At 39.2% G+C, this 15,320-nt stretch overlaps 1 protein-coding gene across 3 annotated transcripts in view; it reads right to left on the bottom strand.

Moving 5' to 3' along the window:
• Positions 1-15,320, bottom strand: part of arhgap24 (Rho GTPase activating protein 24) — a 280,471-nt gene that overhangs the window by 183,156 nt on the left and 81,995 nt on the right. For all 3 annotated transcript variants that reach the window (XR_008061354.1, XM_052458552.1, XM_052458553.1), the window contains exon 3: positions 4,250-4,337. Coding sequence is in view for 2 of the 3 variants with exons in the window: in XM_052458552.1 (XP_052314512.1) it covers positions 4,250-4,337 (88 nt within the window). In the remaining variant the exon portion in view is untranslated. The remainder of the gene's footprint in view (positions 1-4,249; positions 4,338-15,320) is intronic.

The following is a 15,320-nucleotide window of genomic DNA, read 5'->3' as shown; positions in this document are numbered from 1 at the left end:
TCAAAGGAATAAAGATCAGTCACGGATCAGTCAGTAGAATACGGAATGGAATAAAGATCAGTCAGGGATCAGTCAATAGAATAAAGAATGGAATAAAGATCAGTCAGGGATCAGTCAGTAGAATACGGAATGGAATAAAGATCAGTCACGGATCAGTCAGTAGAATACAGAATGGAATAAAGATCAGTCAGGGATCAGTCAATAGAATACAGAATGGAATAAAGATCAGTCAGGGATCAGTCAGTAGAATACAGAATGGAATAAAGATCAGTCAGGGATCAGTCAGTAGAATACAGAATGGAATAAAGATCAGTCAGGGATCAGTCAGTAGAATACAGAATGGAATAAAGAGCAGTCAGGGATCAGTCAATAGAATACAGAATGGAATAAAGATCAGTCAGGGATCAGTCAGTAGAATACAGAATGGAATAAAGATCAGTCAGGGATCAGTCAATAGAATACAGAATGGAATAAAGATCAGTCAGGGATCAGTCAGTAGAATACGGAATGGAATAAAGATCAGTCAGGGATCAGTCAATAGAATACAGAATGGAATAAAGATCAGTCAGGGATCAGTCAGTAGAATACAGAATGGAATAAAGATCAGTCAGGGATCAGTCAATAGAATACAGAATGGAATATAGATCAGTCAGGGATCAGTCAATAGAATACAGAATGGAATAAAGATCAGTCAGGGATCAGTCAGTAGAATACAGAATGGAATAAAGATCAGTCAGGGATCAGTCAATAGAATACAGAATGGAATAAAGATCAGTCAGGGATCAGTCAGTAGAATACAGAATGGAATAAAGATCAGTCAGGGATCAGTCAGTAGAATACAGAATGGAATAAAGAGCAGTCAAGGATCAGTCAATAGAATACAGAATGGAATAAAGATCAGTCAGGGATCAGTCAGTAGAATACAGAATGGAATAAAGATCAGTCAGTAGAATACAGAAAGGAATAAAGATCAGTCAGTAGAACACAGAATGGAATAAAGATCAGTCAGGGATCAGTCAGTAGAATAAAGAATGGAATAAAGATCAGTCAGGAAGAATACAGAATGGAATAACGATCAGTCACGGATCAGTCAGGAATAATACAGAGTGGAATAAAGATCAGTCAGGAAGAATATAGAATGTAATAAAGATCAGTCACGGATCAGTCAGGAAGAATACAGAAAGGAAAAAGGATCAGTCACAGATCAGTCAGGAAGAATACAGATCAGTCACGGATCAGTCAGTAGAATACAGAATGGAATATAGATCAGTCACGGATCAGTCAGTAGAATACAGAATGGAATATAGATCAGTCACGGATCAGTCAATAGAATACAGAATGGAATAAAGATCAGTCAGGGATCAGTTAATAGAATACAGAATGGAATAAAGATCAGTCAGGGATCAGTCAGTAGAATACAGACTGGAATAAAGATCAGTCAGGGATCAGTCAGTAGAATACAGAATGGAATAAAGATCAGTCAAGGATCAGTCAGTAGAATACAGAATGGAATAAAGATCAGTCACGGATCAGTCAGTAGAATACAGAATGGAATAAAGATCAGTCAGGGATCAGTCAATAGAATAAAGAATGGAATAAAGATCAGTCAGGGATCAGTCAGTAGAATACAGAATGGAATAAAGATCAGTCAGGGATCAGTCAGTAGAATACAGAATGGAATAAAGATCAGTCAGGGATCAGTCAGTAGAATACAGAATGGAATAAAGATCAGTCAGGGATCAGTCAGTAGAATACAGAATGGAATAAAGATCAGTCAGTAGAATACAGAATGGAATAAAGATCAGTCAGTAGAACACAGAATGGAATAAAGATCAGTCAGTAGAATACAGAATGGAATAAAGATCAGTCAGTAGAACACAGAATGGAATAAAGATCAGTCAGGGATCAGTCAGTAGAATACAGAATGGAATAAAGATCAGTCAGGGATCAGTCAATAGAATACGGAACAATAACCTCTTGGATCTCAATTCTGTTTTCTTCATAAAAGCAACGGGGGATGATACACCAAAATGAACGAAGCGAGGGAGTGAAAGGAGGGGTACACCAGAAAGGGAAAGATGAGTGTTCTGTGTTTCCATCATGGGTCAGTACACAACATCCTCTACACATTCCTCTCTGGTGGATCGATTGGAGTTGGTCACGCATTCCCCCACAGACCAGCTGAGGGATGTCTTACAGCTGTCCTATTGGTCCTGGTATATAGTACACTACTGTTGACCAGAGTCCTATTGGTCCTGGTATATAGTACACTACTGTTGACCAGAGTCCTATTGGTCCTGGTATATTACTGTTGACCAGAGTCCTATTGGTCCTGGTATATAGTACACTACTGTTGACCAGAGTCCTATTGGTCCTGGTATATAGTACACTACTGTTGACCAGAGTCCTATTGGTCCTGGTATATAGTACACTACTGTTGACCAGAGTCCTATTGGTCCTGGTATATAGTACACTACTGTTGACCAGAGTCCTATTGGTCCTGGTATATAGTACACTACTGTTGACCAGAGTCCTATTGGTCCTGGTATATAGTACACTACTGTTGACCAGAGTCCTATTGGTCCTGGTATATAGTACACTACTGTTGACCAGAGTCCTATTGGTCCTGGTATATAGTACACTACTGTTGACCAGAGTCCTTTTGGTCCTGGTATATAGTACACTACTGTTGACAAGAGCCATATTGGTCCTGTTCAAAAGTAGTGTAACGATGTAGTGAATAGGGGGTCATTTGGGACACAGACCGTGCTTAGAAATATTTTTTTCCCAGGACTCCCTTAACTCCCTTTTCCTTTGTGTACTCTCTAGTCTCTAGTCAAGGCCATCCCGACTGCAGCTTCAGGGTCTGCAAGGTCAAAGTCCACAGTTTGTGTGTGTGTCTCACTCAAAGAGCCACTGAGCTCTGGGAAGAATGTCAAGGGTCATCAAAGAAACAACTAGTACCCAAACAAAGACTCCCAAATGGAACACTATACCCTACATAGTGCACTACCTTTGATCAGGGCTCATAGGGCTCTGCCCAAAATTAGTGCACTATGTAGTGGGGTTGGAACCGAAATGATTATCCAAACGCTCTGTTCCGAAGAGAACCCCATATTTCTTCTGTTCCGTTCCGAAGTTCCGAACCGGTTCTGTACTGGTTCAAACAACAACAACAAGTTCATATAGTTCCTTTTCACATATATTTTTTTTACCTGTGAAATCAATGGTATTGTTATATTAATGTCATTCATTTACTCCACCAATTAGCACGGATAGAAAAGCTTTCTTTGGAGCAGTGTTTGATTGGTCAGGGTCAGATAAGTGCATGGGCGAGATACATCTGAAATTTCACAGCTGGGTAGAGAGGGAGCGAGAGGGGTGGACATGGAGCGTTCTGAATTACAGAAATATATACTAGACTTTAGGAATATTTTTGGATCTAGAAATATATATTTTTTACCAGTTCTCAAGATAAGAAAAAAAAACAAATCTGTTTCCCCGAAAAACACTATAGATCAGTTTCATTCCCGGTTCTGTTTCTATTCTTAAAAAAAAAAAAAAATCTGTTCCCTGAACTGGTTCCAACCACTGCTATGTAGGGAATAGGGTGAGAAACCCCAATTGGGACGAACCCAGTCACTGCATAAGTCAATGACTCACCAGCTGTGCAACATCAAAATATTTCCCACTGAGTGTCACTTCAAAACTACAAAGGGCTGTTGTTATGATGTGGTAGAAAGATATATTGCTAGCAAGGAGAGAAACATGGAATCTGACATTTAGAGGTCAGAATATTTAAGAGACCACTGACACAATGTGTATTATGTCTAACAAAAAAATAATTTGATAAAAATAAGATGTGGGTATTTCTTTGCAGTGAAGGAAGATTGGACATTTCCAGCAGAGCAGATTTGATTGAATTTGTAACGTCTTTACAATCCACAGAGACCCACACAAAACAACGACGAGAGTGAATGTTGCTAACACTCTCGATCCATCTCAGAAAATAACAAAAGGCGCCTGTGTTCGATGTGTTTACTGAGCTGTGACTGCAAGGGACAGCAAGTGTTCCCAAACACTTTACATTTTTTGGGGAGGTGTGATTATAATGGATCCTGTCACAATGTCACCCTATTGTCATTTTCATCACCAGATGCCCTTGAATTAAGGTCTTTCCGGTGAATAGTACGTCTGGATTTGCTCTGGCTTGCGTAAGATTAAAAGCAGCTCTATTTCTTCGTCTTACCTGCAGAGACCTCAAACAGGAATTTTCCCCCCTCGTCACCATTGCTGGGATGCTCAGTTACTCTGTTTCCAGGTAACAGAATGGTCCCCTAGAGAAAAAGGAAGACAGAGGAAAGTCAGAGGTAGAGTTTCAACACGCAAACCAATAACTACAGTTGTTTCAGACTTAACCCAATACACACAGTTGTTTCAGACTTAACCCAATACACACAGTTGTTTCAGACTTAACGTAATACCTACTGTGTTCATTCAGTAGATTAATTTAAAATAAGTCAATCAACACTCATCAAACTCATTACAATTATGTTGTGTTGTCTGCTGATCAGCGGTGTAAAGTACTTAAGTAAAAAATACTTTAAAGTACTACTTAAGTAGTTTTTTGGGTATCTCCATTTTACTTTACTGTTTATATTTTGATAAATTTGACTTTTACTTCACTACATTCCTATACACCCAAAAGTACTCGTTACATTTTGAATGCTTAGCAGGACAGAAAATATTCAAATTCGCACACTTATCAAGAGAACATCCCTGCTTAACCCTACTAGCTCTGATCTGGCAGACTCACTAAACACAAATGCTTTGTTTGTAAATTATGTCTGAGTGTCCATAGAGATATCACTACCGTAGTGATCCATAAAGATATCACTACTGTAATGATCCATAGAGATATCACAACTGTAATGATCCATAGAGATATCACAACTGTAGTGATCCATAGAGATATCACTACTGTAATGATCCATAGAGATATCAATACTGTAGTGATCCAGAGAGATATCACAACTGTAATGATCCATAGAGATATCACAACTGTAGTGATCCAGAGAGATATCACAACTGTAATGATCCATAGAGATATCACTACTGTAATGATCCATAGAGATATCACTACTGTAGTGATCCAGAGAGATATCACAACTGTAATGATCCATAGAGATATCACTACTGTAATGATCCATAGAGATATCACTACTGTAGTGATCCAGAGAGATATCACAACTGTAGTGATCCAGAGAGATATCACAACTGTAATGATCCATAGAGATATCACTACTGTAATGATCCATAGAGATATCACTACTGTAGTGATCCAGAGAGATATCACTACTGTAGTGATCCAGAGAGATATCACAACTGTAATGATCCATAGAGATATCACTACTGTTGTGATCCATAAAGATACTATATATGTAGGCACTGCAATATACAGTAGTTCAGTAGTTTAAGTCTTTACTGAAGACTCATCTCTTCAGTGGGTCATATGATTGAGTGTAGTCTGGCCCAGTAGTGGGAAGGTGAACGGAAAGGCTCTGGAGCAACGAACCGCCCTTGCTGTCTCTGCCTGGCCGGTTCCCCTCTTTCCACTGGGATTCTCTGCCTCTAACCCTATTACAGGGGCTGAGTCACTGGCTTACTGGGGCTCTTTCATACCGTCCCTAGGAGGGGTGCGTCACTTGAGTGGGTTGAGTCACTGATGTGATCTTCCTGTCTGGGTTGGCGCCCCCCCTTGGGTTGTGCCGTGGCGGAGATCTTTGTGGGCTATATTCGGCCTTGTCTCAGGATGGTAAGTTGGTGGTTGAAGATATCCCTCTAGTAGTGCGGGGGATGTGCTTTGGCAAAGTGGGTGGGGTTATATCCTTCCTGTTTGGCCCTGTCCGGGGGTGTCCTCGGATGGGGCCACAGTGTCTCCTGACCCCTCCTGTCTCAGCCTCCAGTATTTATGCTGCAGTAGTTTATGTGTTGGGGGGCTAGGGTCAGTTTGTTATATCTGGAATACTTCTCCTGTCCTATTCGGTGTCCTGTGTGAATTTAAGTGTGCTCTCTCTAATTCTCTCTTTCTCTCTTTCTTTCTCTCTCTCGGAGGACCTGAGCCCTAGGACCATGCCTCAGGACTACCTGACATGATGACTCCTTGCTGTCCCCAGTCCACCTGGGCGTGCTGCTGCTCCAGTTTCAACTGTTCTGCCTTATTATTATTTGACCATGCTGGTCATTTATGAACATTTGAACATCTTGGCCATGTTCTGTTTTAATCTCCACCCGGCACAGCCAGAAGAGGACTGGCCACCCCTCATAGCCTGGTTCCTCTCTAGGTTTCTTCATAGGTTTTGGCCTTTCTAGGGAGTTTCTCCTAGCCACCATGCTTCTACACCTGCATTGCTTGCTGTTTGGGGTTTTAGGCTGGGTTTCTGTACAGCACTTTGAGATATCAGCTGATGTACGAAGGGCTATATAAATACATTTGATTTGATTTGAGTGATGTTTGTGCAAACTGCAAACCTGGCAACTTTACAAACGATCTGCCCTGGTGTGAGAGCATTAGTTCTGGACTCAGCATGACTTCAGAATAATTATCATAAAGAAATATGCTTATATCAAAAGACTGTAAAAAAAATATATATATATATTCAGGGATGCTTAAATTAATAAAGAAATAATCTTATATCACTGAAGTATTTCTTAAAGCTTGCATCTCAAACTGCACCCTAGTCGTGCACTATTTTGACCAGAACCCATAGGGATCCCATACTATGTAGGGAATAGGGTTCCTTTTGGGGCGTTACCCTGGATTCTGGTCAAGGCGGTGTTGTCAGCAACTCTGGCGATCTGGAGAATGTTCTGTCTCCCTGGGGGTTCTGGATGAAAGAGCTGAACAGGTATTAAACATGAGAAAGTGGCGGTGGCTGGTGTATTACGGAGTGTGTGTGTGTTTGTGTGAGAGAGATTATGTGTGTGTGTGTGTGCGTGTGTGTGTATGTGTGTGTGTGTGTGTGTGTGTGTGTGTGTGTGTGTGTGTGTGTGTGTGTGTGTGTGTGTGTGTGTGTGTGTGTGTGTGTGTGTGTGTGTGTGTGTGTGTGTGTGTGTGTGTGTGTGTATGGTCTGTGTATGGTCTGTGTATGCACAATGCTAGCCCTCCAGGACATCTACAGGCGTGGCCAAAAGTTTTGAGAATGACACAAATATTAATTTTCACAAAGTCTGCTGCCTCGGTTTGCATATACTCCAGAATGTACTGAAGTGTGATCAGATGAATTTCAATTCATTGCAAAGTCCCTCTTTGCCATGCAAATGAACTGGATCCCCCAAAAACATTTCCACAGCATTTCAGCCCTGCCACAAAAGGACCAGCTGACATCATGTCAGTGATTCAATCGTTAATACAGGTGTGAGTGTTGACGAGGACAAGGCTGGAGATCACTCTGTCATGCTGATTGAGTTTGAATAACAGACTGGAAGCTTCAAAAGGAGGGTGGTGCTTGGAATCATTGTTCTTCCTCTGTCAATCATGGTTACCTGCAAGGAAACATGTGCCGTCATCATTGCTTTGCACAAAAAGGGCTTCACAGGCAAGGATATTGCTGCCAGTAAGATTGCACCTTTAGCAACCATTTATCGGATTATCAAGAACTTCAAGGAGAGCGGTTCAATTGTTGTGAAGAAGGCTTCAGGGCCCCCAAGAAAGTCTAGCAAGTACCAGGACTGTCTCCTAAAGTTGATTCAGCTGCAGGATCGGGGCACCACCAGTACAGAGCTTGCTCAGGAATGGCAGCAGGCAGGTGTGAGTGCATCTGCACGCACAGTGAAGCAAAGACTTTTGGAGGATGGCCTGGTGTCAAGAAGGGCAGCAAAGAAGCCATTTCTCTCCAGGAAAAACATCAGGGACAGACTGATATTCTGCACAAGGTACAGGGATTGGACTGCCGAGGACTGGGGTAAAGTCCTTTTCTCTGATGAATCCCCTTTCCGATTGTTTGGGACATCCTGAAAAAAAGCTTGTCCGGAGAAGACAATGTGAGCGCTACCATCAGTCCTGTGTCATGCCAACAGTAAAGCATCCTGAGACCATTCATGTGTGGGGTTGCTTCTCAGCCAAGGGAGTGGGCTCACTCACAATTTTGCATAAGAACACAGCCATGAATAAAGAATGGTACCAACATATCCTCCGAGAGCAACTTCTCCCAACCATCCAGGAACAGTTTGGTGACGAACAATGCCTTTTCCAGACCTTAATCCCATTGAGAACTTGTGGTCAATCGTCAAAAGGCGGATGGACAAACAAAACCCCACAAATTCTGACAAACTCCAAGCATTGATTATGCATGAATGGGCTGCCATCAATTATGATGTGGCCCAGAAGTTAATTGACAACATGCCAGGGCGGATTGCAGAGGTCTTGAAAAAGAAGGGTCAACACTGCAAATATTGACTCTTTGCATCAACTTCATGTAATTGTCAATAAAAGCCTTTGACACTTATGAAACTACTGCTGTACACACATTTTCTATTCATACTGTCTGACTGTCTATACACACCATCCTATATAACTACTGTCTGACTGTCTATACACACCATCCTATATAACTACTGTCTGTACTGTCTATACACACCATCCTATATAACTACTGTCTGACTGTCTATACACACCATCCTATATAACTACTGTCTATACTGTCTATACACACCATCCTATATAACTACTGTCTGTACTGTCTATACACACCATCCTATATAACTACTGTCTATACTGTCTATACACACCATCCTATATAACTACTGTCTGTACTGTCTATACACACCATCCTATATAACTACTGTCTGTACTGTCTATACACACCATCCTATATAACTACTGTCTGACTGTCTATACACACCATCCTATATAACTACTGTCTGTACTGTCTATACACACCATCCTATATAACTACTGTCTGACTGTCTATACACACCATCCTATATAACTACTGTCTGTACTGTCTATACACACCATCCTATATAACTACTGTCTGTACTGTCTATACACACCATCCTATATAACTACTGTCTGTACTGTCTATACACACCATCCTATATAACTACTGTCTGTACTGTCTATACACACTATGCTATATAACTACTGTCTGACTGTCTATACACACCATGCTATATAACTACTGTCTGTACTGTCTATACACACCATGCTATATAACTACTGTCTGTACTGTCTATACACACCATCCTATATAACTACTGTCTGTACTGTCTATACACACCATGCTATATAACTACTGTCTGTACTGTCTATACACACCATGCTATATAACTACTGTCTGACTGTCTATACACACCATGCTATATAACTACTGTCTGTACTGTCTATACACACCATCCTATATAACTACTGTCTATACACACCATCCTATATAACTACTGTCTATACACACCATCCTATATAACTACTGTCTGTACTGTCTATACACACCATGCTATATAACTACTGTCTGTACTGTCTATACACACCATGCTATATAACTACTGTCTGACTGTCTATACACACCATGCTATATAACTACTGTCTGTACTGTCTATACACACCATGCTATATAACTACTATCTGTACTGTCTATACACACCATGCTATATAACTACTGTCTATACACACCATCCTATATAACTACTGTCTATACTGTCTATACACACCATGCTATATAACTACTGTCTGTACTGTCTATACACACCATGCTATATAACTACTGTCTATACACACCATGCTATATAACTACTGTCTATACACACCATCCTATATAACTACTGTCTATACTGTCTATACACACCATGCTATATAACTACTGTCTGTACTGTCTATACACACCATGCTATATAACTACTGTCTATACACACCATCCTATATAACTACTGTCTATACACACCATCCTATATAACTACTGTCTATACACACCATGCTATATAACTACTGTCTGTACTGTCTATACACACCATGCTATATAACTAAATCAAATCAAATCAAATGTATTTATATAGCCCTTCTTACATCAGCTGATATCTCAAAGTGCTGTACAGAAACCCAGCCTAAAACCCTAAACAGCAAGCAATGCAGGTGTAGAAGCATGGTGGCTAGGAAAAACTCCCTAGAAAGGCCAAAACCTAGGAAGAAACCAAGAGAGGAACCAGGCTATGAGGGGTGGCCAGTCCTCTTCTGGCTGTGCCAGGTGGAGATTATAAAAGCCAAGATGTTCAAATGTTCATAAATGACCAGCAGGGTCAAATAATAATAATCACAGTAGTTGTCGAGGGTGCAACAAGTCAGCACCTCAGGAGTAAATGTCAGTTGGCTTTTCATAGCCGATCATTAAGAGTATCTGTCACGTTCTGTCCATCGTTCGTACGTGTTTTCCTTGTTTTAGTGTTGGTCAGGACGTGAGCTGGGTGGGCATTCATACTGGTCCTTCTGTGGCTCAGTTGGTAGAGCATGGCGCTTGTAACGCCAGGGTAGTGGGTTCGATTCCCGGGACCACCCATACGTAGAATGTATGCACACATGACTGTAAGTCGCTTTGGATAAAAGCGTCAGCTAAATGGCATATATTATTATATATTATATTATTCTATGTTGTGTGTCTGGTTTGTCTATTTCTATGTTTGGCCTGATATGGTTCTCAATCAGAGGCAGGTGTTAGTCATTGTCTCTGATTGGGAACCATATTTAGGTAGCCTGTTTTCTGTTGGCTTTTGTGGGTGATTGTTCCTGTCTCTGTGTTTGCACCAGATAGGACTGTTTAGGTTTTCACTTTTCTTGTTTTGTATAGTCTGTTCATGTATAGTCGTCTTTATTAAAAACATGAATAACCACCACGATGCATTTTGGTCCGCCTCTCTTTCACCAGAAGAAAACCCTTACAGTATCTCTACCGCTCCTTCTGTCTCCTGCTGTCTGTCTATACACACCATCCTATATAACTACTGTCTATACTGTCTATACACACCATCCTATATAACTACTGTCTATACTGTCTATACACACCATCCTATATAACTACTGTCTATACTGTCTATACACACCATCCTATATAACTACTGTCTATACTGTCTATACACACAATCCTATATAACTACTGTCTATACTGTCTATACACACCATCCTATATAACTACTGTCTATACACACCATCCTATATAACTACTGTCTATACTGTCTATACACACCATCCTATATAACTACTGTCTATACACACCATCCTATATAACTACTGTCTATACTGTCTATATACACCATCCTATATAACTACTGTCTATACTGTCTATATACACCATCCTATATAACTACTGTCTATACACACCATCCTATATAACTACTGTCTATACTGTCTATACACACCATCCTATATAAGTACTGTCTATACACACCATCGTATATAACTACTGTCTATACACACCATCCAGTATAACTACTGTCTATACTGTCTATACACACCATCCTATATAACTACTGTCTATACACACCATCCAATATAACTACTGTCTATACACACCATCCTATATAACTACTGTCTATACACACCATCCTATATAACTACTGTCTATACACACCATCCTATATAACTACTGTCTATACACACCATCCTATATAACTACTGTCTATACTGTCTATACACACCATCCTACATAACTACTGTCTATACACACCATCCTATATAACTACTGTCTATACACACCATCCTATATAACTACTGTCTATACACACCATCCTATATAACTACTGTCTATACACACCATCCTATATAACTACTGTCTATACACACCATCCTATATAACTACTGTCTATACACACCATCCTATATAACTACTGTCTATACACACCATCCTATATAACTACTGTCTATACACACCATCCTATATAACTACTGTCTATACACACCATCCTATATAACTACTGTCTATACACACCATCCTATATAACTACTGTCTATACACACCATCCTATATAACTACTGTCTATACACACCATCCTATATAACTACTGTCTATACACACCATCCTATATAACTACTGTCTATACACACCATCCTATATAACTACTGTCTATACACACCATCCTATATAACTACTGTCTATACACACCATCCTCTATAACTACTGTCTACACACACCATCCTATATAACTACTGTCTATACACACCATCCTATAGAACTACTGTCTATACACACCATCATATATAACTACTGTCTATACACACCATCCTATATAACTACTGTCTATACACACCATCCTATATAACTACTGTCTATACACACCATCCTATATAACTACTGTCTATACTGTCTATACACACCATCCTGTATAACTACTGTCTATACACACCATCCTATATAACTACTGTCTATACACACCATCCTATATAACTACTGTCTATACACACCATCCTGTATAACTACTGTCTATACACACCATCCTATATAACTACTGTCTATACTGTCTATACACACCATCCTATATAACTACTGTCTATACACACCATCCTATATAACTACTGTCTATACACACCATCCTATATAACTACTGTCTATACACACCATCCTATATAACTACTGTCTATACACACCATCATATATAACTACTGTCTATACACACCATCCTATATAACTACTGTCTATACTGCCTATACACACCATCCTATATAACTACTGCCTATACTGTATATACACACCATCCTATATAACTACTGTCTATACTGTCTATACACACCATCCTTTATAACTACTGTCTATACACACCATCCTATATAACTACTGTCTATACACACCATCCGATATAACTACTGTCTATACACACCATCCTATATAACTACTGTCTATACACACCATCCTATATAACTACTGTCTATACACACCATCCTATATAACTACTGTCTATACACACCATCCTATATAACTACTGTCTATACACACCATCCTATATAACTACTGTCTATACACACCATCCTATATAACTACTGTCTATACACACCATCCTATATAACTACTGTCTATACACACCATCCTATATAACTACTGTCTATACACACCATCCTATATAACTACTGTCTATACACACCATCCTATATAACTACTGTCTATACACACCATCCTATATAACTACTGTCTATACACACCATCCTCTATAACTACTGTCTACACACACCATCCTATATAACTACTGTCTATACACACCATCCTATAGAACTACTGTCTATACACACCATCATATATAACTACTGTCTATACACACCATCCTATATAACTACTGTCTATACACACCATCCTATATAACTACTGTCTATACACACCATCCTATATAACTACTGTCTATACTGTCTATACACACCATCCTGTATAACTACTGTCTATACACACCATCCTATATAACTACTGTCTATACACACCATCCTATATAACTACTGTCTATACACACCATCCTGTATAACTACTGTCTATACACACCATCCTATATAACTACTGTCTATACTGTCTATACACACCATCCTATATAACTACTGTCTATACACACCATCCTATATAACTACTGTCTATACACACCATCCTATATAACTACTGTCTATACACACCATCCTATATAACTACTGTCTATACACACCATCATATATAACTACTGTCTATACACACCATCCTATATAACTACTGTCTATACTGCCTATACACACCATCCTATATAACTACTGCCTATACTGTATATACACACCATCCTATATAACTACTGTCTATACTGTCTATACACACCATCCTTTATAACTACTGTCTATACACACCATCCTATATAACTACTGTCTATACACACCATCCGATATAACTACTGTCTATACACACCATCCTATATAACTACTGTCTATACACACCATCCTATATAACTACTGTCTATACACACCATCCTATATAACTACTGTCTATACTGTCTATACTGTCTATACACAACATCCTATATAACTACTGTCTATACACACCATCCTATATAACTGCTGTCTATACTGTCTATACACACCATCCTATATAACTACTGTCTATACTGTCTATACACACCATCCTATATAACTACTGTCTATACTGTCTATACACACCATCCTGTATAACTACTATCTATACACACCATCCTATATAACTACTGTCTATACACACCATCCTATAGAACTACTGTCTATACACACCATCCTATATAACTACTGTCTATACACACCATCCTATATAACTACTGTCTATACACACCATCCTCTATAACTACTGTCTACACACACCATCCTATATAACTACTGTCTATACACACCATCCTATAGAACTACTGTCTATACACACCATCATATATAACTACTGTCTATACACACCATCCTATATAACTACTGTCTATACACACCATCCTATATAACTACTGTCTATACACACCATCCTATATAACTACTGTCTATACTGTCTATACACACCATCCTGTATAACTACTGTCTATACACACCATCCTATATAACTACTGTCTATACACACCATCCTATATAACTACTGTCTATACACACCATCCTGTATAACTACTGTCTATACACACCATCCTATATAACTACTGTCTATACACACCATCCTATATAACTACTGTCTATACTGCCTATACACACCATCCTATATAACTACTGCCTATACACACCATCCTATATAACTACTGTCTATACTGTCTATACACACCATCCTTTATAACTACTGTCTATACACACCATCCTATATAACTACTGTCTATACACACCATCCGATATAACTACTGTCTATACACACCATCCTATATAACTACTGTCTATACACACCATCCTATATAACTACTGTCTATACACACCATCCTATATAACTACTGTCTATACTGTCTATACTGTCTATACACAACATCCTATATAACTACTGTCTATACACACCATCCTATATAACTGCTGTCTATACTGTCTATACACACCATCCTATATAACTACTGTCTATACTGTCTATACACACCATCCTATATAACTACTGTCTATACTGTCTATACACACCATCCTATATAACTACTGTCTATACACACCATCCTATATAACTACTGTCTATACACACCATCCTATATAACTACTGTCTATACACACCATCCTATATAACTACTGTCTATACACACCATCCTATATAACTACTGTCTATACACACCATCCTATAGAACTACTGTCTATACACACCATCCTATATAACTACTGTCTATACACACCATCCTATATAACTACTGTCTATACACACCATCCTATA

This window comes from Oncorhynchus keta, chromosome 12, assembly GCF_023373465.1.
Source record: "Oncorhynchus keta strain PuntledgeMale-10-30-2019 chromosome 12, Oket_V2, whole genome shotgun sequence".
Taxonomy (NCBI): domain Eukaryota; kingdom Metazoa; phylum Chordata; class Actinopteri; order Salmoniformes; family Salmonidae; genus Oncorhynchus; species Oncorhynchus keta.
Note: the sequence above shows the minus strand (reverse complement) of the source record. Positions and strands in the feature narration are given on the sequence as shown.